This window comes from Ananas comosus, linkage group 14 (assembly GCF_001540865.1).
Source record: "Ananas comosus cultivar F153 linkage group 14, ASM154086v1, whole genome shotgun sequence".
In the NCBI taxonomy this organism is placed as follows: Eukaryota; Viridiplantae; Streptophyta; class Magnoliopsida; order Poales; family Bromeliaceae; genus Ananas; species Ananas comosus.
In genome coordinates, this window is record NC_033634.1 from 11,507,169 (window position 1) to 11,521,210 (window position 14,042).

The 14,042-nt window shown below is 36.3% G+C and overlaps 2 protein-coding genes across 3 annotated transcripts in view; both read right to left on the minus strand.

Moving 5' to 3' along the window:
- The window catches only part of LOC109720857 (transcription factor TGAL7-like), a 15,416-nt gene extending 12,474 nt beyond the window's left edge, over window positions 1-2,942 (minus strand). Inside the window, exons 1-6 of one of the 2 annotated variants that reach the window (XM_020248206.1) lie at window positions 2,326-2,942; window positions 1,698-1,798; window positions 1,158-1,213; window positions 798-941; window positions 603-674; window positions 336-395 (exon numbers count right to left, since the gene is read on the minus strand). In XM_020248206.1, the coding sequence (XP_020103795.1) occupies window positions 336-395; window positions 603-674; window positions 798-941; window positions 1,158-1,213; window positions 1,698-1,798; window positions 2,326-2,465 (573 nt within the window). In that variant the 5' untranslated portion in view covers window positions 2,466-2,942. Of the gene's footprint in view, window positions 1-335; window positions 396-602; window positions 675-797; window positions 942-1,157; window positions 1,214-1,697; window positions 1,799-1,881; window positions 2,031-2,325 lie in introns of those variants that run through there. The other variant, XM_020248207.1, reaches the window with a different exon arrangement.
- Window positions 9,901-13,839, minus strand: LOC109720268 (FT-interacting protein 1-like). Its single transcript, XM_020247257.1, has 2 exons — window positions 13,632-13,839; window positions 9,901-12,690 (listed from the first exon to the last, which is right to left on the minus strand). The coding sequence occupies exon 2, from the start codon at window positions 12,643-12,645 to the stop codon at window positions 10,312-10,314; it is 2,334 nt and encodes a 777-aa protein (XP_020102846.1). The 5' UTR covers window positions 12,646-12,690; window positions 13,632-13,839; the 3' UTR covers window positions 9,901-10,311.

Consider the following 14,042-nt stretch of genomic DNA (forward strand, 5'->3'; position numbering starts at 1 on the left):
AAATACTCTAAATCATGTTTAACAGTGTGGATCGTTAATTCGGAAGCCCCAACATCGAAAATAATTTATGAGTACGAAGGGCTCTATACTCATAAGAGTATAGTAGCCCTACTCTCTCTCTCTCACTCTCTCTCTCTCTCTCTCTCTCTCTCTATATATATATATATATATATAAAACTAAGGAAAAATGACAAATAAATATACATATATATGTATGCATGTTGAAAACATCAAAACACACAAGAATAAAGTGTATGTGCATGTCTCTTTTGGTAAATATTGTTGACTAATTAATTAACTAATTAATTAATTAATTAATTAACTAATTAATGGACCTTCTTCCTAAGCCTGCTTTTCCTTGCTGCCTCTCTATTCTGTGCAAGCCTTCTTAGTATCTGCACATACACAAGATGAGAATGAGTCAGATTAATTAAACCATGCCATTAGAAGATCACAAGGAGTTTTTTTTTATATTAAGCTGCAACAATTTTCTTTTTTCATTATTATCATCTTTTTATTATAAAAGAGAAAAAAAAACATAAATAGGAGATTAATTAATACATGCATATTGTTTGTATATATTAATTAGCAGTGCTACTCACTTTGGGATCAGGTGTCTTGGGACCTTCATGCTCTGAACTAGATGTTGTTGTGCCCTTTCCATTTCCTCCCCTCTGCTTCCCACCATTTAAAAGAACAACAATAATTAAAAATAAAAATAAACATAATAATAAAAGGTAGTTCTTGTAGTAATAGTAATAATAAAGAGAGAGAGAGAGAGAGAGAGAGAGAGAGACCTTGATTGATGTTTTGGTTATCTCTTTTCTTTGGTCATCAGGATGGGGGATTGAGGGATCACTTTTCTCTTTGCCTGTTAATTCCATAGGCTTGTTTAATGGTTTCTTAGAAGAGCCTCCATCTGGGATCATAGTCATAGCACCCTACACACACACACATATATATATATAAGAAGTTAAGAACACTACATTTTTTTATTTTAATTAATACATAGGAAAAAAGAAAAAGAAAAAGAATTTCTAGATGGTCGTAAATTAAAGCAAGTGCAAGGAACAAAGGAAATGAGCCACAATTAGAAATTAATGGGGGGTGTTGAATTAATAAAAAGTTTTAGAAATAATGTAACATGTGGTCAGTACCTTTGACGATGGATCTTCTACATGCATGGGCTCAGAAGGGAAAATATTCAAAGTCTCTGCAACACATGAACATCATTAGCTCTCCTCAAGGTGCAATATATATGCAACTAATTATATTTATAAATAAATAAATAAATATATATATATATATATATATGTATATATATATATATATATATACCTCAAATTAATACAGCATGCTAATATATAAACATGTACTCATGTAACAAACTTTTACTCAATAACAAAAGTATACATATTAGTTTGCACCTCCTTTATATATAAGTGCATGTTGTGGGGGCAATAGAGTAGATAAGAGTTGGGTTAAAAAGGAAATTAAGTTTGAAGAACAATTAATTAATTGCACCTTCTTTTTAGAACAACTAGTTTAAAGAACAATTTAATTAGAAATCCAGATTAAAAAAAAAAAAAAAGTTACAAGAAGATATGCATGCCTTAAGAATTAATTGTGGAAAATTAAGAACCAACACTACTGTTCTAGAGAGAGAGAGAGAGAGAGAGAGAGAGAGAGAGGCGTACGCCGTTGCGCTTGAACAAGTGATGATTGATCATTGCCATCCAGGTAGAAGAAGAGGGCTTGATCCAATTCCGCCAAATCATACGCTCCTGAATCCTTGCTCCTGATTTTGTTAGAGTATATAAGAGGAAATTAAAAAGAAATTAAGAATCATGAGGAAATTATACAAATAGTTAAGAACCCTACAATTTGGTTGAGCAAATATATACTAAATCTAATCCCTACAATTCAAGGGGACTCCTTAAAATTTTCTCAGGAAAACAATATGGCCTAGTATTTGTTCTTTTAATTCTTCCTCTACCCTCTCTCTCTAGATCTCTCTTGTGTAAGTGCCAAAAAAGAAAGGGGAAAGAAAGAAAAGGAGAGGAAAGGAAAGGAGAACAAGTATCAAAATAGGTCTTGGAGACTACTTTGAAAACAATATGTCGAATTCTATCGTGTCGATTGCGACACTGCTTTTTTCCCATGACCATACCTTGATGATCTATTATCCATCAAAAACACCACCACAAGTCATGATCTAGCTAGAATCAGAAAGAAAATCTAACTCATGGGTTTCTTCTCTAATCTAGGGTAAGCAATAAATTAACTTCTATCCAATCCAGTCTCGCTCAATCGGTGTTACCGTACATGGACGAAGAGGGACCGATCATCCCGGAAGAAGAAGAACAACAACTATGGAGTACTTGTTGTTGTAGCAGTTGTTGTTGTTGTTGTTGTTGTTGTTGTTGTTCCCCTTCCTTTGAGCTCCCTCTACAATTATCTCCCATGCAACTACTACTACAACTACTGCTGCTGCTGCTGCTCTCTGCAACAACTCGACGATCGCTTTCGCTTTCTCCTTCAATAATCCTTGTTGATCTCCTTCATGAGAGATAGAAGCGGCCATTAATGGCGAACCCGATTTCCGTTACACTCCATCTATATTTGCGTCTAAAATCGCAATTAAAAGCTATAAAGAGCCGCCTCCTTTCTTCTGTTCGACGTGTCGATCCTTCCGAACCCTTCCTCAACCCTCCCTCTGACCAAGAGGAGCCGCAACAAGTTATCCATCTACTTACATAATCACTTTTCTATTCTTTTTCTCTTTTTTTTTTGTTCATCTATTTCCTTTTCTTAATTAGTATATAGCTTGTTCTTTTTCTTTAGGGTGGAGGATACAATTGTTATTGTATGGACCTGGCCTATGGACTTGGTCGCAATAGCCGTACTACTTGCCTCGATGGAGATGGAGATTAAGATTAAGAGAAAATTAATGTTATGTACAGCTGCAACTATTTTACATGCATGTTAAATAAGAAATCGAAGAAATTCGAGAACACACACATATATATATATATGCATGGTGGGCCCTACAAATTCATTTTCACAATTGTAGTCTAAAAAGGTTCCATATGCCCCTAAAGTATATTGTAGTTACATCATTAATCTCTTTGGAGAGAATATAGGGAAATAATAGGGCTAGCTCCCTCGTCCGTTCGTGTGTATGTGTTGCATTTTAATCAGCTCAATCAATCGTCAGTAGTGTTGGCTTAAATGGACTAGCATCCTGGCCTATAGTCGAAGGCCATGTTGGGCTAAGTCATGTTCGAAATGGCGTGAAATTAGGTGGGCCAGTCATGTTCGAAGTGGCATGAGGCTGGTTGGACCGAGTCACAATCGAGACCCATGGGCACTGTATCTATACGCTTTAAGTGAATTGATCGTCAGTAGATGACATGGTAAACTAGGTCCAGGCACGAAATTTCTCGTGTCGTATGTGGGTAAGATTACCCTCCACAGACACTCGATCAGAATGGTAAATACAAGCGACAATTAATCTTGTTTAATTAATAATTACCATGGTAATTAACCTGACTAAACCCGGATTTTTCTTGCAAAATGACTTTTAGAAATGCCCCTTGGCTACGTGCCTACATGCATGCAAGGGTGTAGAGACCATCTCCTTCCGAAGGCTCACACTTGGTTACTATGTAGTTCATGTCGCGACAACGGCAGCAGTACTGGCACGAACGAACGTACGTACGTGTCTGTCATTCACGCCGATAGCCATACGCACGCAGCGTGGTACTCGTGCTTGCTGCCTGACAAAGTAACCAACCGAGAGAAAAACCGACAAAGCTAAAGGCGACCGTGAGATACATGAGGGATATGAGGACGATCGATGAAGATCACATCATACGCAAGTTCGTAGTTTAAACACTTTGCTCTTTCGAATAGAATGTAGGAAATCGATCGCATTCTCATTAATTTCTCCTGTTAAAAAGTAAATTATGTCAACAATAGATTACTGTAATGAGGATTATGGCCTTCAATTACGTTCTTCGATCCAACTCAACCACAACACTCAAAATATATGTAGTAGAAGAAGAACCCTAGAAGGTGACATGATTATAAGTTAACCAAATATGTACACTTAAGTTAAAAAAGCATCATATACACCTAAACTATATATTGACCTTCATATGTATATATAGGGTACATAACTTGACATTAATTATTAATTATCATAAAGTAATAAGTGATTACTAGAAGGAGATAATATAATTAAAGCTAGCATTTGGATGGGTTTTGTATCTTTCTTTGTTTTTGCCAAGGGGTTACCTAATTAATTAAATTGACTAAGGGGAAAATGACATAGCAATATTTAAATGAAACTCTCTCTCTCTCTCTATATATATAGTCAATAATTAACAACTTCTCCTCTAATTTTCCCACTAATCATTAATTAATTGGAGGCAAAAAGTATAGCAATTAACTTAATTTGATTGCCACATCACATTACACGAACATGATATAATTAAGTCATTAAAATACAGTAATACCGATTACTGAACCAACATATTTGAATTTGGACAGTTGTACAAATACATATTTATATATGTAGCTCTATATATATATAAAGTTGGTACGTATTTGTATATGTTACATGATCGGCAAAGATATATATGTAAAAAAAAATTTCGTATATATATATACTCCGTATAATATTCAAATCATCAACTTGGAGCATTGGATTAATCTCATTAATTTACTTGCAACTAAATGGGAAAGGACATAATATTACTCTTTTAAATATTATACTAACCAGGCTTTAATTGTACAAATTTTAGTTAATTAGAAGTGAAAATCATTAGGTTTTTTTTTTCTTTTTTCTTTTTTAGGGGAAAACTTCAAAAAAACCCCCCTGTGGTTTCATGCTTTCTCGCTTTAGTATCCTGTGGTTTCATGCTTTCTCGCTTTAGTATCCTGTGGTTTAAAACGTATCAATTTGCCCCCCTGTGGTTTCGTTTTTCTCTTTTTGTTATCAATTTTATTATTATTTTTTTCTTAAATCAGTGACAAAGTTAAAATTAAAGGATACTAAAGTGAATATTCGATAAACATAGATGGTTATCTGAAGTTTTTTGTATATAATTTAACGAAATATTAACGAAAAAGCTTCCGAAAAAATAAAAATGAAACCACAGAGAGGCAAATTGATACGTTTTAAACCACAGGGTACTAAAGTAAGAATGCACGAAACTACAGGGGGGTTTTTGAAGTTTTCCCTTTTTTTCTTTAACACCACCAACCACAAGAGATCTTATACTCTGACAGATGATGACGTCATCGTTACGTTTGTCCATCCTATCACATCTTGCCACGTGTGTTGAAAAACACGGTTCCTTTTTTTTTTTTTTTTTTTTTTTTGAGGGTACACAAGAGTGGGCCCCGCACTCCTTGCCCTAACGAGGACCAAAGTGTGAATATGTGCTAGGCGGAATCAAAAAATAATAATAATAATAATAATAATACTTTAATATATTATGTAAATGTTAATTATTTATTTTTGTAAATATATAGATGATTAAAATGTAATATGATTTTACAGGCGACCTACTATTCAGGTATAAATATCATTCACCATGTACTTATTTAAAAAGGGTATATATTTTGATCTTAAAAAAAATATTTTGGTCTACAAAATCGGTTTTATCAAACTACGAATACTATAACCTTCTCAAATACCTACAACAATAGTTGAAATTCAAATTACAACTAAACTGTAAATTTTATGTAAAGCAACATAAAAAATTTAATTATAAATCAACTTCAACTTTTAAATATAAAACACAAATTTAAAATAAAACTTTCTTTTCAAATTCAAAATTTTAAGTAATTTAAATCAAAAATTAAAATTTAGCTTTCAAATTAAAAGTACAATGTAGATTCAAAATTTAAAATTTTAATATAAATTTTTGAAATTAAAATTTGACATTACAATACCAACTTCAAAACTTAACTTTAAATTCAATATTTTTTTTTTTGAGTTGGATACTGAACAAATTAGGTATTCTCTAATTTGGTAAGTAACAAAACTAAATAAAATACTTAATATTATAGGATGCTAACAAATTTAGTATATACTACTAATTTTTTTTTCAATATGATATCCGTAACTTGTTCAATAGGTTACTTTATGTAAAATCCAACTATATCCTTTACTAATTAAGAATTTGATTTTAATACTTAATTATGGTGTACCGAAGCATTGCTGAAAAAAAAAAATCTATAATTCAAAAAAATAACATAACTAATTAAATCTCTTTATTAAAAAAAAAATAATTAAAAATAATTTAACGGCTCCTAAACTTCCGTAAGTATACTAAACTAATCCATTTAGTCATTAATTTGATGTGATTGGCAAAAATGACGTGTGGCACGAGATTAGTATTTTTTTTTGCGAAAACCTTTAAAAGTCAAGTGTTATTTTAACCTGAAAACCATATAAATTATTAAAATAAGCTGTGATTAATTTGGAAATCAAAAAAAGTAGTCCCATCTTATCAAACTAATGGTAAGTTTTTAATTCGTGTCTTTAGTTCATAAATTGTGACAATGTGCTTGAGAGTTACATACTTTGGATGCTTCTAGAGAAATTTTTGAGCTATTTATTCTTTTTTTTTTAGAAAAAATTTCAAATATTATCCATGTGGTTTCACACTTTCTCACTTTATTAATATCTCATGATTTAAAGTGTATAAATTTAGAGTCCTGTGGTTTCATTTTTATCCTTTTATTATCGATTTCATTAATTTTTTTCGTTAAACCAATGACAAAGTTAAAACTAAAGGGTACTAAAGTGAATATTCAATAAACCTAGGTGGAGTATCTGGAGTGTTTTGTATATAATTTAACAAAATATTAATGGAGAAACCGACAAAAAGATAAAAATAAAATCACATGACACTAATTTAATACACTTTAAACCATAAGGTACTAAAGTGAGAAAGTGCAAAACCACAGGGATAGCATCTGAAGTTTACCCTTTTTTTATATATAATAGAAAACTTTCTCATGGAGCGTGGTACCTGAGACCCAAGTTGGAATCCTAATTGATTTATATTCACAGCTAAGTTTATTTCTAAATAAAATAAATGAAGCGGGTAGCGTGCTACCTATCTCTCTCAAAAAAAAAAAAAAAGAAAACTCTCTCATTGGCTTAGTGAATCCCAAAAATGGGCCCACCAAATCTATCTGGTTTGCTACTTTGACTAAGCCACAATTAAACAAGTTAAATTAGTCATACACCATTAAGTTGATATATATATATATAGAGAGAGAGGGTGCATGCACCTGATGTCAATATCGGGGTGAGGTGAAGGATGCACAATCAAACTATTCTGTAAAGACTCTGTGAATGTTGCGGTTTTATTTGTGTCCTTATCTATGTCAAATATCTAAAACCATGATTAAAATATGGTCGCCGCACAAGTATAAATGATAAATGCCTTGGTATTTTATACCTTTTCTTATACGGTCACAACATAAATGCATAAGTAATGGGTTTTTCAAACAATAACAATTCTCAAACTACTAATTAGAAATTGTAGATCATATCTAACGAGCAATATATTTAGGTTTAATTAATTAAGGCCTCTGGAAATCGAGTTTTGGCGTCGCCGGTCTATGGACCGCGGTCCATCGAATAATCTCTTATGTTTTAGACAATGAATATTAAAAAAAAAAGAAAAAAGGAAAGGGCCAAAAAAAAAATGTCCTTATCAACAAAAACTAATATTTCTTTGCTACACCAAACCATAAATAATAACCCTCATAGAGGTAGCTTCTGAAACCTAACAAATGCATATTCAATTGTAACACGCAAGTTTAATAATAATGATAATAATAATAGTACTAAAATAAGAATAAAATCAAAATTATTATAAGAAAACACCTTCCAATAATTTTTGATTTTTTTTTTACAAAAAAGGAGAGAGGCCCAATTCATGCTTTGTATAATTAACCCCTTTGACATTTGTGACAACAAAAGGAATGAAAAAATATATATACAAGAATAATTATTTAACATATTAAATATATATTCAAATACATAAGCTTAGCTTTCATGCATGTGTTACATATTCCAAAATTGACCCTATAATTATTAATTAAAATATTAGGGGGTGAATAAATTAACTTATAAGGTAAAAATGTATGGAGAACCCCTCGAATATACGCTATTTCAAAATAGTCCCCGCAACTTTAATTCTTTTTCTTATTGGCACTTCTTTGACTTCTTTTTTTCGGGGTTATTAAAATACAATAAAAATATCTTAAAATACCGTAACTTATTACGCCGCAATAAAATTTAAAAGTATTCGAAAAGATACATACTTTAGTTGAATATTTTGTTAAATTAAAATGGCCGTATTAGCTACTAACCATTAATTGTTTTAACCTTAAAAATATGTCAACAAAAAAAAAAAAAAAAATTTAAATTAAGGGGGTTATTTCTGAGTATATTATAGTTGAGTGGTGTCTCCACACATTTTAACCTAAATCTCAGCCACAAACATCTCAAATTTCAAATCACTGTTCTCAATTCTATGTGTCAGTGTCACCAGTTTATTACTTTCCTTGTTTTGTTTTGGAGAATAAATATTTTTGTGGAATTATTTATTCAGTCCTTGTTGCTTGGCCCACAAATATTTGTCTTAAAAGTTTATATATAATTTTTTTTGAAAAAGTAAATGGATTAGGTAGGTATCAAGACTCTGGAACATGTGACAAACTTGTTCAAAGATTTTAGTTTATTTTAATTTTTTTTTTGGAGAGAGAGAGAGAGAGAGAGAGAGAGAGTTTATACCAATGGTTTTAAGCATTCATCAACACAGATTATATCCACCGTGTCATATCGTGCTAACGAGGTATCAGCACAGTACAATCCCCGTGTCGATAACATAACTCAAAACTCTTTATTCTTTAAATTAGTAAATAATTTTTTCAATAAAGTAAAAAAAAATTGATAAAGAAACATACTAAACGGTTAGAATATTTTATTGCTGAAGAAAATATATATTCCATGCCATTATATATCGGCACATATTTTTTTTTATGACTGACAAGCATCGCACGGTCCGATATGCACTATGTCGGCAAGTTTCGGACACAATCCCGCGCCACGATACTTAAATCCTTGGCTTATACCCACTTCTTTTTGAGAATTGAGAATAAAATAAATAGTTAACAAAAGTGGGGGTATTAATGTGGTATCATTAGATAGGAAGGAACAGTGTTAAATAAGATCCTCATTTAGTATTAGATTAAAGAGGAAAAACAAAAAAAAAATATAGAACTACCATGCAAACCAAGCATTTGGTAATGTAGCTGGAAATAAAACTCAACAGATGAAAATTGCAACTGTGAGAAGGTTATGGGCTTGGGCCTCGACGAATCCTCGAATTTCAAACCAAGGTCTAGTTAGATTAGCACCACCCGACGGATCTTCTGTTTGGTTGCATACAGTTACAACTGTACCGGAATACCACGATTAGTTCGATATACTCGGATCGAACCGCTGTAGCTGAAGCTGCACAGAGGGACATTTAACTGCAGCATTTGGAACTACTCTCAACTGCAGCAACTTACACAATAAGTGAACTTACATGCCAAATCATCTTCTACTTGAGGCACAAGAAGAAAAACTGTTTCTGATTCAATTCCATCATATGGCTAATGATGTTAGTTCATGAGAAAAGCAAACAAAATGGAAGTGGGAATGAACCAGAGTATCGAATTCTGCTATAACAAGAACATCACACAAAAAGAATTTGCCAAGAGAAAAATCAAAGATTCCAATAAAAGAACTTCATGGAAGCGAAGTTACGAGACTACAGCATACAAAAGTCTACTCCATCCGTGATGATCGACGAATGCGACTGCTAAACTGGAATCATGAAATATCGCACGATTTAAGATGAAGTTCCATAACATACAAGCTGAATAGCGGAAGCCTTAAACACCTAACAAAAAGAAGCATGAAAATGGCCTAACAAGCATACTACAGCATGTCAGCGGAAACTATGTTACAGTAATAGAAAGACAGGTTCATGCCTACCGATACTAGATGATCTACTCATAGGATTTAAATACGATGCGAGTCGAACAAAAGCAGCACCATCACAAATTAACAGAGGAAAGCAGTACAAAGAAACTGAAGAACCAACAAAAAAACATGATAACAAAACAAGACAGTCCAACAAGAACAGCATACTAGTTGACGAGGCGCGGAATCCCACGGAGACGTAAACAATACTTGTTTACCGGAACACGGAGCGGATATACCTGCTCTCACAACATGCTATCGGTTCGCGCGGGCAATCTCCTGAAGAAGTTGAGCGGAACCGACGGGAGCTTATGGCGAAACCTCGGATGTCTTAGCACATATAAGCCCGTCAAAAAGGCTACAACACGGAACGGCGTGACGTAGAGCACGATGGCGGCGATCAGGCAGAACACGACAAACAGCGCGGTGGCTCGCGGGTCCCGCCAGCTCAAGAGCGACTGCAGCCTCTCTCCCTGCGTAGCCAAATCGCCCACGACCGTCTGTACTCTCCCCGCGACGCTCCTCAGACGGTCGTACCTCATCCTGATGATATCGGGTGGCCGAGATGTCGGGAAAGTGTCGAATTCCTCATCGAGCTCATCTGGGTGGGCGGTCTCCGCGTGGGAGAGACGCGTGTCCATGTGGGGCGGCTGCCTCGGCCTCCATCTGTAGTACCAAACCCCGATCAAGAAGAGGTAGAGAAAGATCGTCGGGAGAATCAGTTCGGGGTACAAAACCAATATCACAAAGAGGATGTGGATTAGTATTGTAGTCAAAGGGTTTTTCCAGTGGCAAATCTGATCAAACCATTTCCCCACGGCGATCAAAGGGCCCAACACGCCCATGATTCTGAAGAAGTTGGCTTTACTCTTTCGCATGCTCCACATGTGTGAATCCACGTCGAGCATATACTCCACTACCTCCTTTCTCAGAGGTGGCTCAGCACGGCCTAGCCTCATCGAGACTATCTGAATGGCCTGGTGCCTCAGATTATCAAGCTGCATCACGGACAGAGGGTGAAGGTAATGCATCTTCGGCAGCAACGGCTGGGAGTACAGGTGCAACATGTTGAGGAGAGAGGAGCACGTGAATCGGACGGCCAATTGAACCTCTCCCATCTTCTTCACTCCCGAAGGAAGTAACACGATGAGAGGGTAAGAATGGGTGTAAACCCGATCTGTCTCGAGAGTAGAGAGACGGATCCGCACCTTCCCGATTCTATTATCCCGCGCACCCGCCGCCTTCTCGCCCCCTTGTAAGTGACAGTTGTCGAACACTCCGATCGTTATAACAGTACACGGATCGTAGACCTCCCACGTGTACTGCTCGTTCCATTTGGGAGTGAAACTATCTATGATGGTTCTCGTGCGGACCCATTTCTGCCCGTATTTGGCAACACAATAAGCATCTGTCGTCCCACGCCCATCTTTAGTCTTCATCGGCAGCAACCCCTGAGCACTCAAAATACCCAATTCGAGAACTCCGATGCTCTGCTTCCACAACTGTTTCGCGGTGGGTCTTAGGTCGCTGCTATAGTGAGTTGACTCATCCAATACATGGTACCCGCCTTCTAAGCAAATTCGCACATGAATCCGGCTAGAAAACTTGGTGTCCTTCTTCTGCTCGCCATCGACTGTCACATGCTTTTCAAGATTGTACCACCGGGTGTTTACGGCCTTATAATCAAGCCTTCTGTCCACATTTTGCAACGGGATGATTGCCTTCCCCAATACCTCGTCCTTGTTGGGTGCGACCCGATCCTCTACGCTTAGAACCAGGTGCTCCTCAAACGGCTCGGCCGCCACGAACATCAAATCCTCGTTCCACATCGGATTAATCGTCCTGCTCGGAGATACACGGGTCCTAAGAGCTTGGTTCCCTAATATGGCCTTAACATAGACTTCGGGGAACCGGCTCTTATCGCTAGGTTGAAGATCCTGGGCTTCGATAATATTAACACGCACGTACCAGAGCTTAGGAGTGAGATACACCTTCGACCTAATATTCGCGAGGCCGTCGCTGGGGACGGTCGCGGCGTCAGAATGCCAGGCATCAGGAAAAGCCTCGTCGGCCTGAGTCCCCCACCAAACAGCCAGCATGAGCTCCCCCTTCACCTTATCCCCCTTCCGGTCCTCCAACCGGTACCACTGGGGGGCCAACGGGCTGTCGGGCGGGACCCGCTTAGGGATCTCAGTGAGGTCGAAAACCACCCGCCCGATAATGTCGTCCTTCACGAAATCCTTGTCCTTGACCACGACTTCCAAGTGCGACGCCTGAATCCGCTCTTTCGAGAAAGCGAAGACTTGGTTCCATTCGGGGTTGGTCTTCTTCTCGAAATGGCGGGTGGTTCCCTTGTAGTTGCCGAGCTTGACCTCGACGAAGGGGTCGCAGCTGCCCGTCACGTCCTTCGTGGGCAGGTCTTTGGCCTTCACGACCCGAACGTAGAGATACTGCATCTGCTCAACGAGATCATAGGTGGTCGTGAGCTTGTCGCCCGCGGCCCCACCGCCGCCGAGGTGCGGGGTGGTCTCCTTCAAGGAGTACTCCTCGGGACGAGGCGGCACTACTACTCTCTGCATCTTCTCCTCAAACTGTCGCGAAACCTTCGATTCTACGACAAATCACTGCAACAAAGGCAAGCATATAAAAATATTCTTCAGATTCAACAAATTAGCTCTGTTTCAACAGGTTAAAAAGTATTCAAAAAAAAAAAAGAGAGCAAAAAACAGCAAAATGTATAATATCACACAATGACAAGCATAATAAAAATCAAAGAGAAGTGATTGGTAGTTACATATTAATATAATCAAAAAGAGAATAGTGAACACCTCATTGGGCTAATAAAAAAATGCGAAGAAAAAAGTAAGCTGTAAAATTACTATGCAATCAAATGCCTCTACTGTGAAATTAGTACAAGTTACAGCTACAATAGATCTGTTCCTAATATTCAAAAAGTTAAAGGGGATAAAAACGAAATCGAAGCCGAGATCTCCGGCGATTGTTGTTAGTAATCTGAAACCCTAGACAACAGTGAACAACGGCGCATTTTGTTTTGATTCATTAAACCAAAGCAAGAGAATGTGAAACCTACATTTTACATCAAAAAAATCACAGTTAAAAAAAAAAAAAAAAAAAAAAAAAACTAAAAAACTTACATAGATCGCTCCCATTTTGCACTAAAACAAACCCTAACACTTCAAAAATAAACCACTTTTTTTGGTCTAAAAAGTTAAAGGAAAACTAGTGAGAGAACACGAGAGAAGAGATTTGCACACACATTACCCGAAGCTACAAACCCTACACCATTTTTAGGTCGATCTAGCACTAACAATCCAAACCCTAGACGCCAAAAACGACTCCTCTTTTACTTCAAATAGCCACTACAACTACATTGAACCCTTCCTCCTTCCCCAAAATCCCCAACAAAGCCACGAAACCCTAATCCGAACCAAAAAATCTCGGATCTAGGTCGAATATTCTCCACGCAAAAAATAAACACAAACAAAAAACGCAGCAAATGCCACACAAAAAAAAAAAAAGAAAAGAAAAAGAAAAAGGTTGGTACCTCGATCGATCGAAGGAGGTGAAACCCTAGCTGCGAGTGCGGCGGAGAAGGATCCCGGAGCTTCTTCATCTATCCATCCATGGCGAATATATTTCGGAAAACCCCCTCAAATTCTCGAAATTTCCTTTTCTCGCTTTTTTTTTTTTTTTACACTACCCAAAAAAAAAGTAGCTATAGAGAGAGAGAGAGAGAGAGAGAGAGAGAGTGTTTGTGATATTATTGAGATGTGAACACCCAAATCCCCACTACCTAATTATTATTCTCATCTATTATTATTTATTTATTTTTATTTTCTTTTTTACTTTTTCCCTTTTTCTAATTATTATTTCTTTTTTAACTAAATCCACCGGTGTTTTCGACACCTAAAGTGGACTCTCCATTCCGCAAGTGGGCCCCACAAATTAATATACG

Bases quoted from the DNA above. Each gene is read 5' to 3' on its own strand.
- LOC109720268 (XM_020247257.1), bottom strand. From the start codon at position 12,645: ATGCAGAGAGTAGTAGTGCCGCCTCGTCCCGAGGAGTACTCCTTGAAG.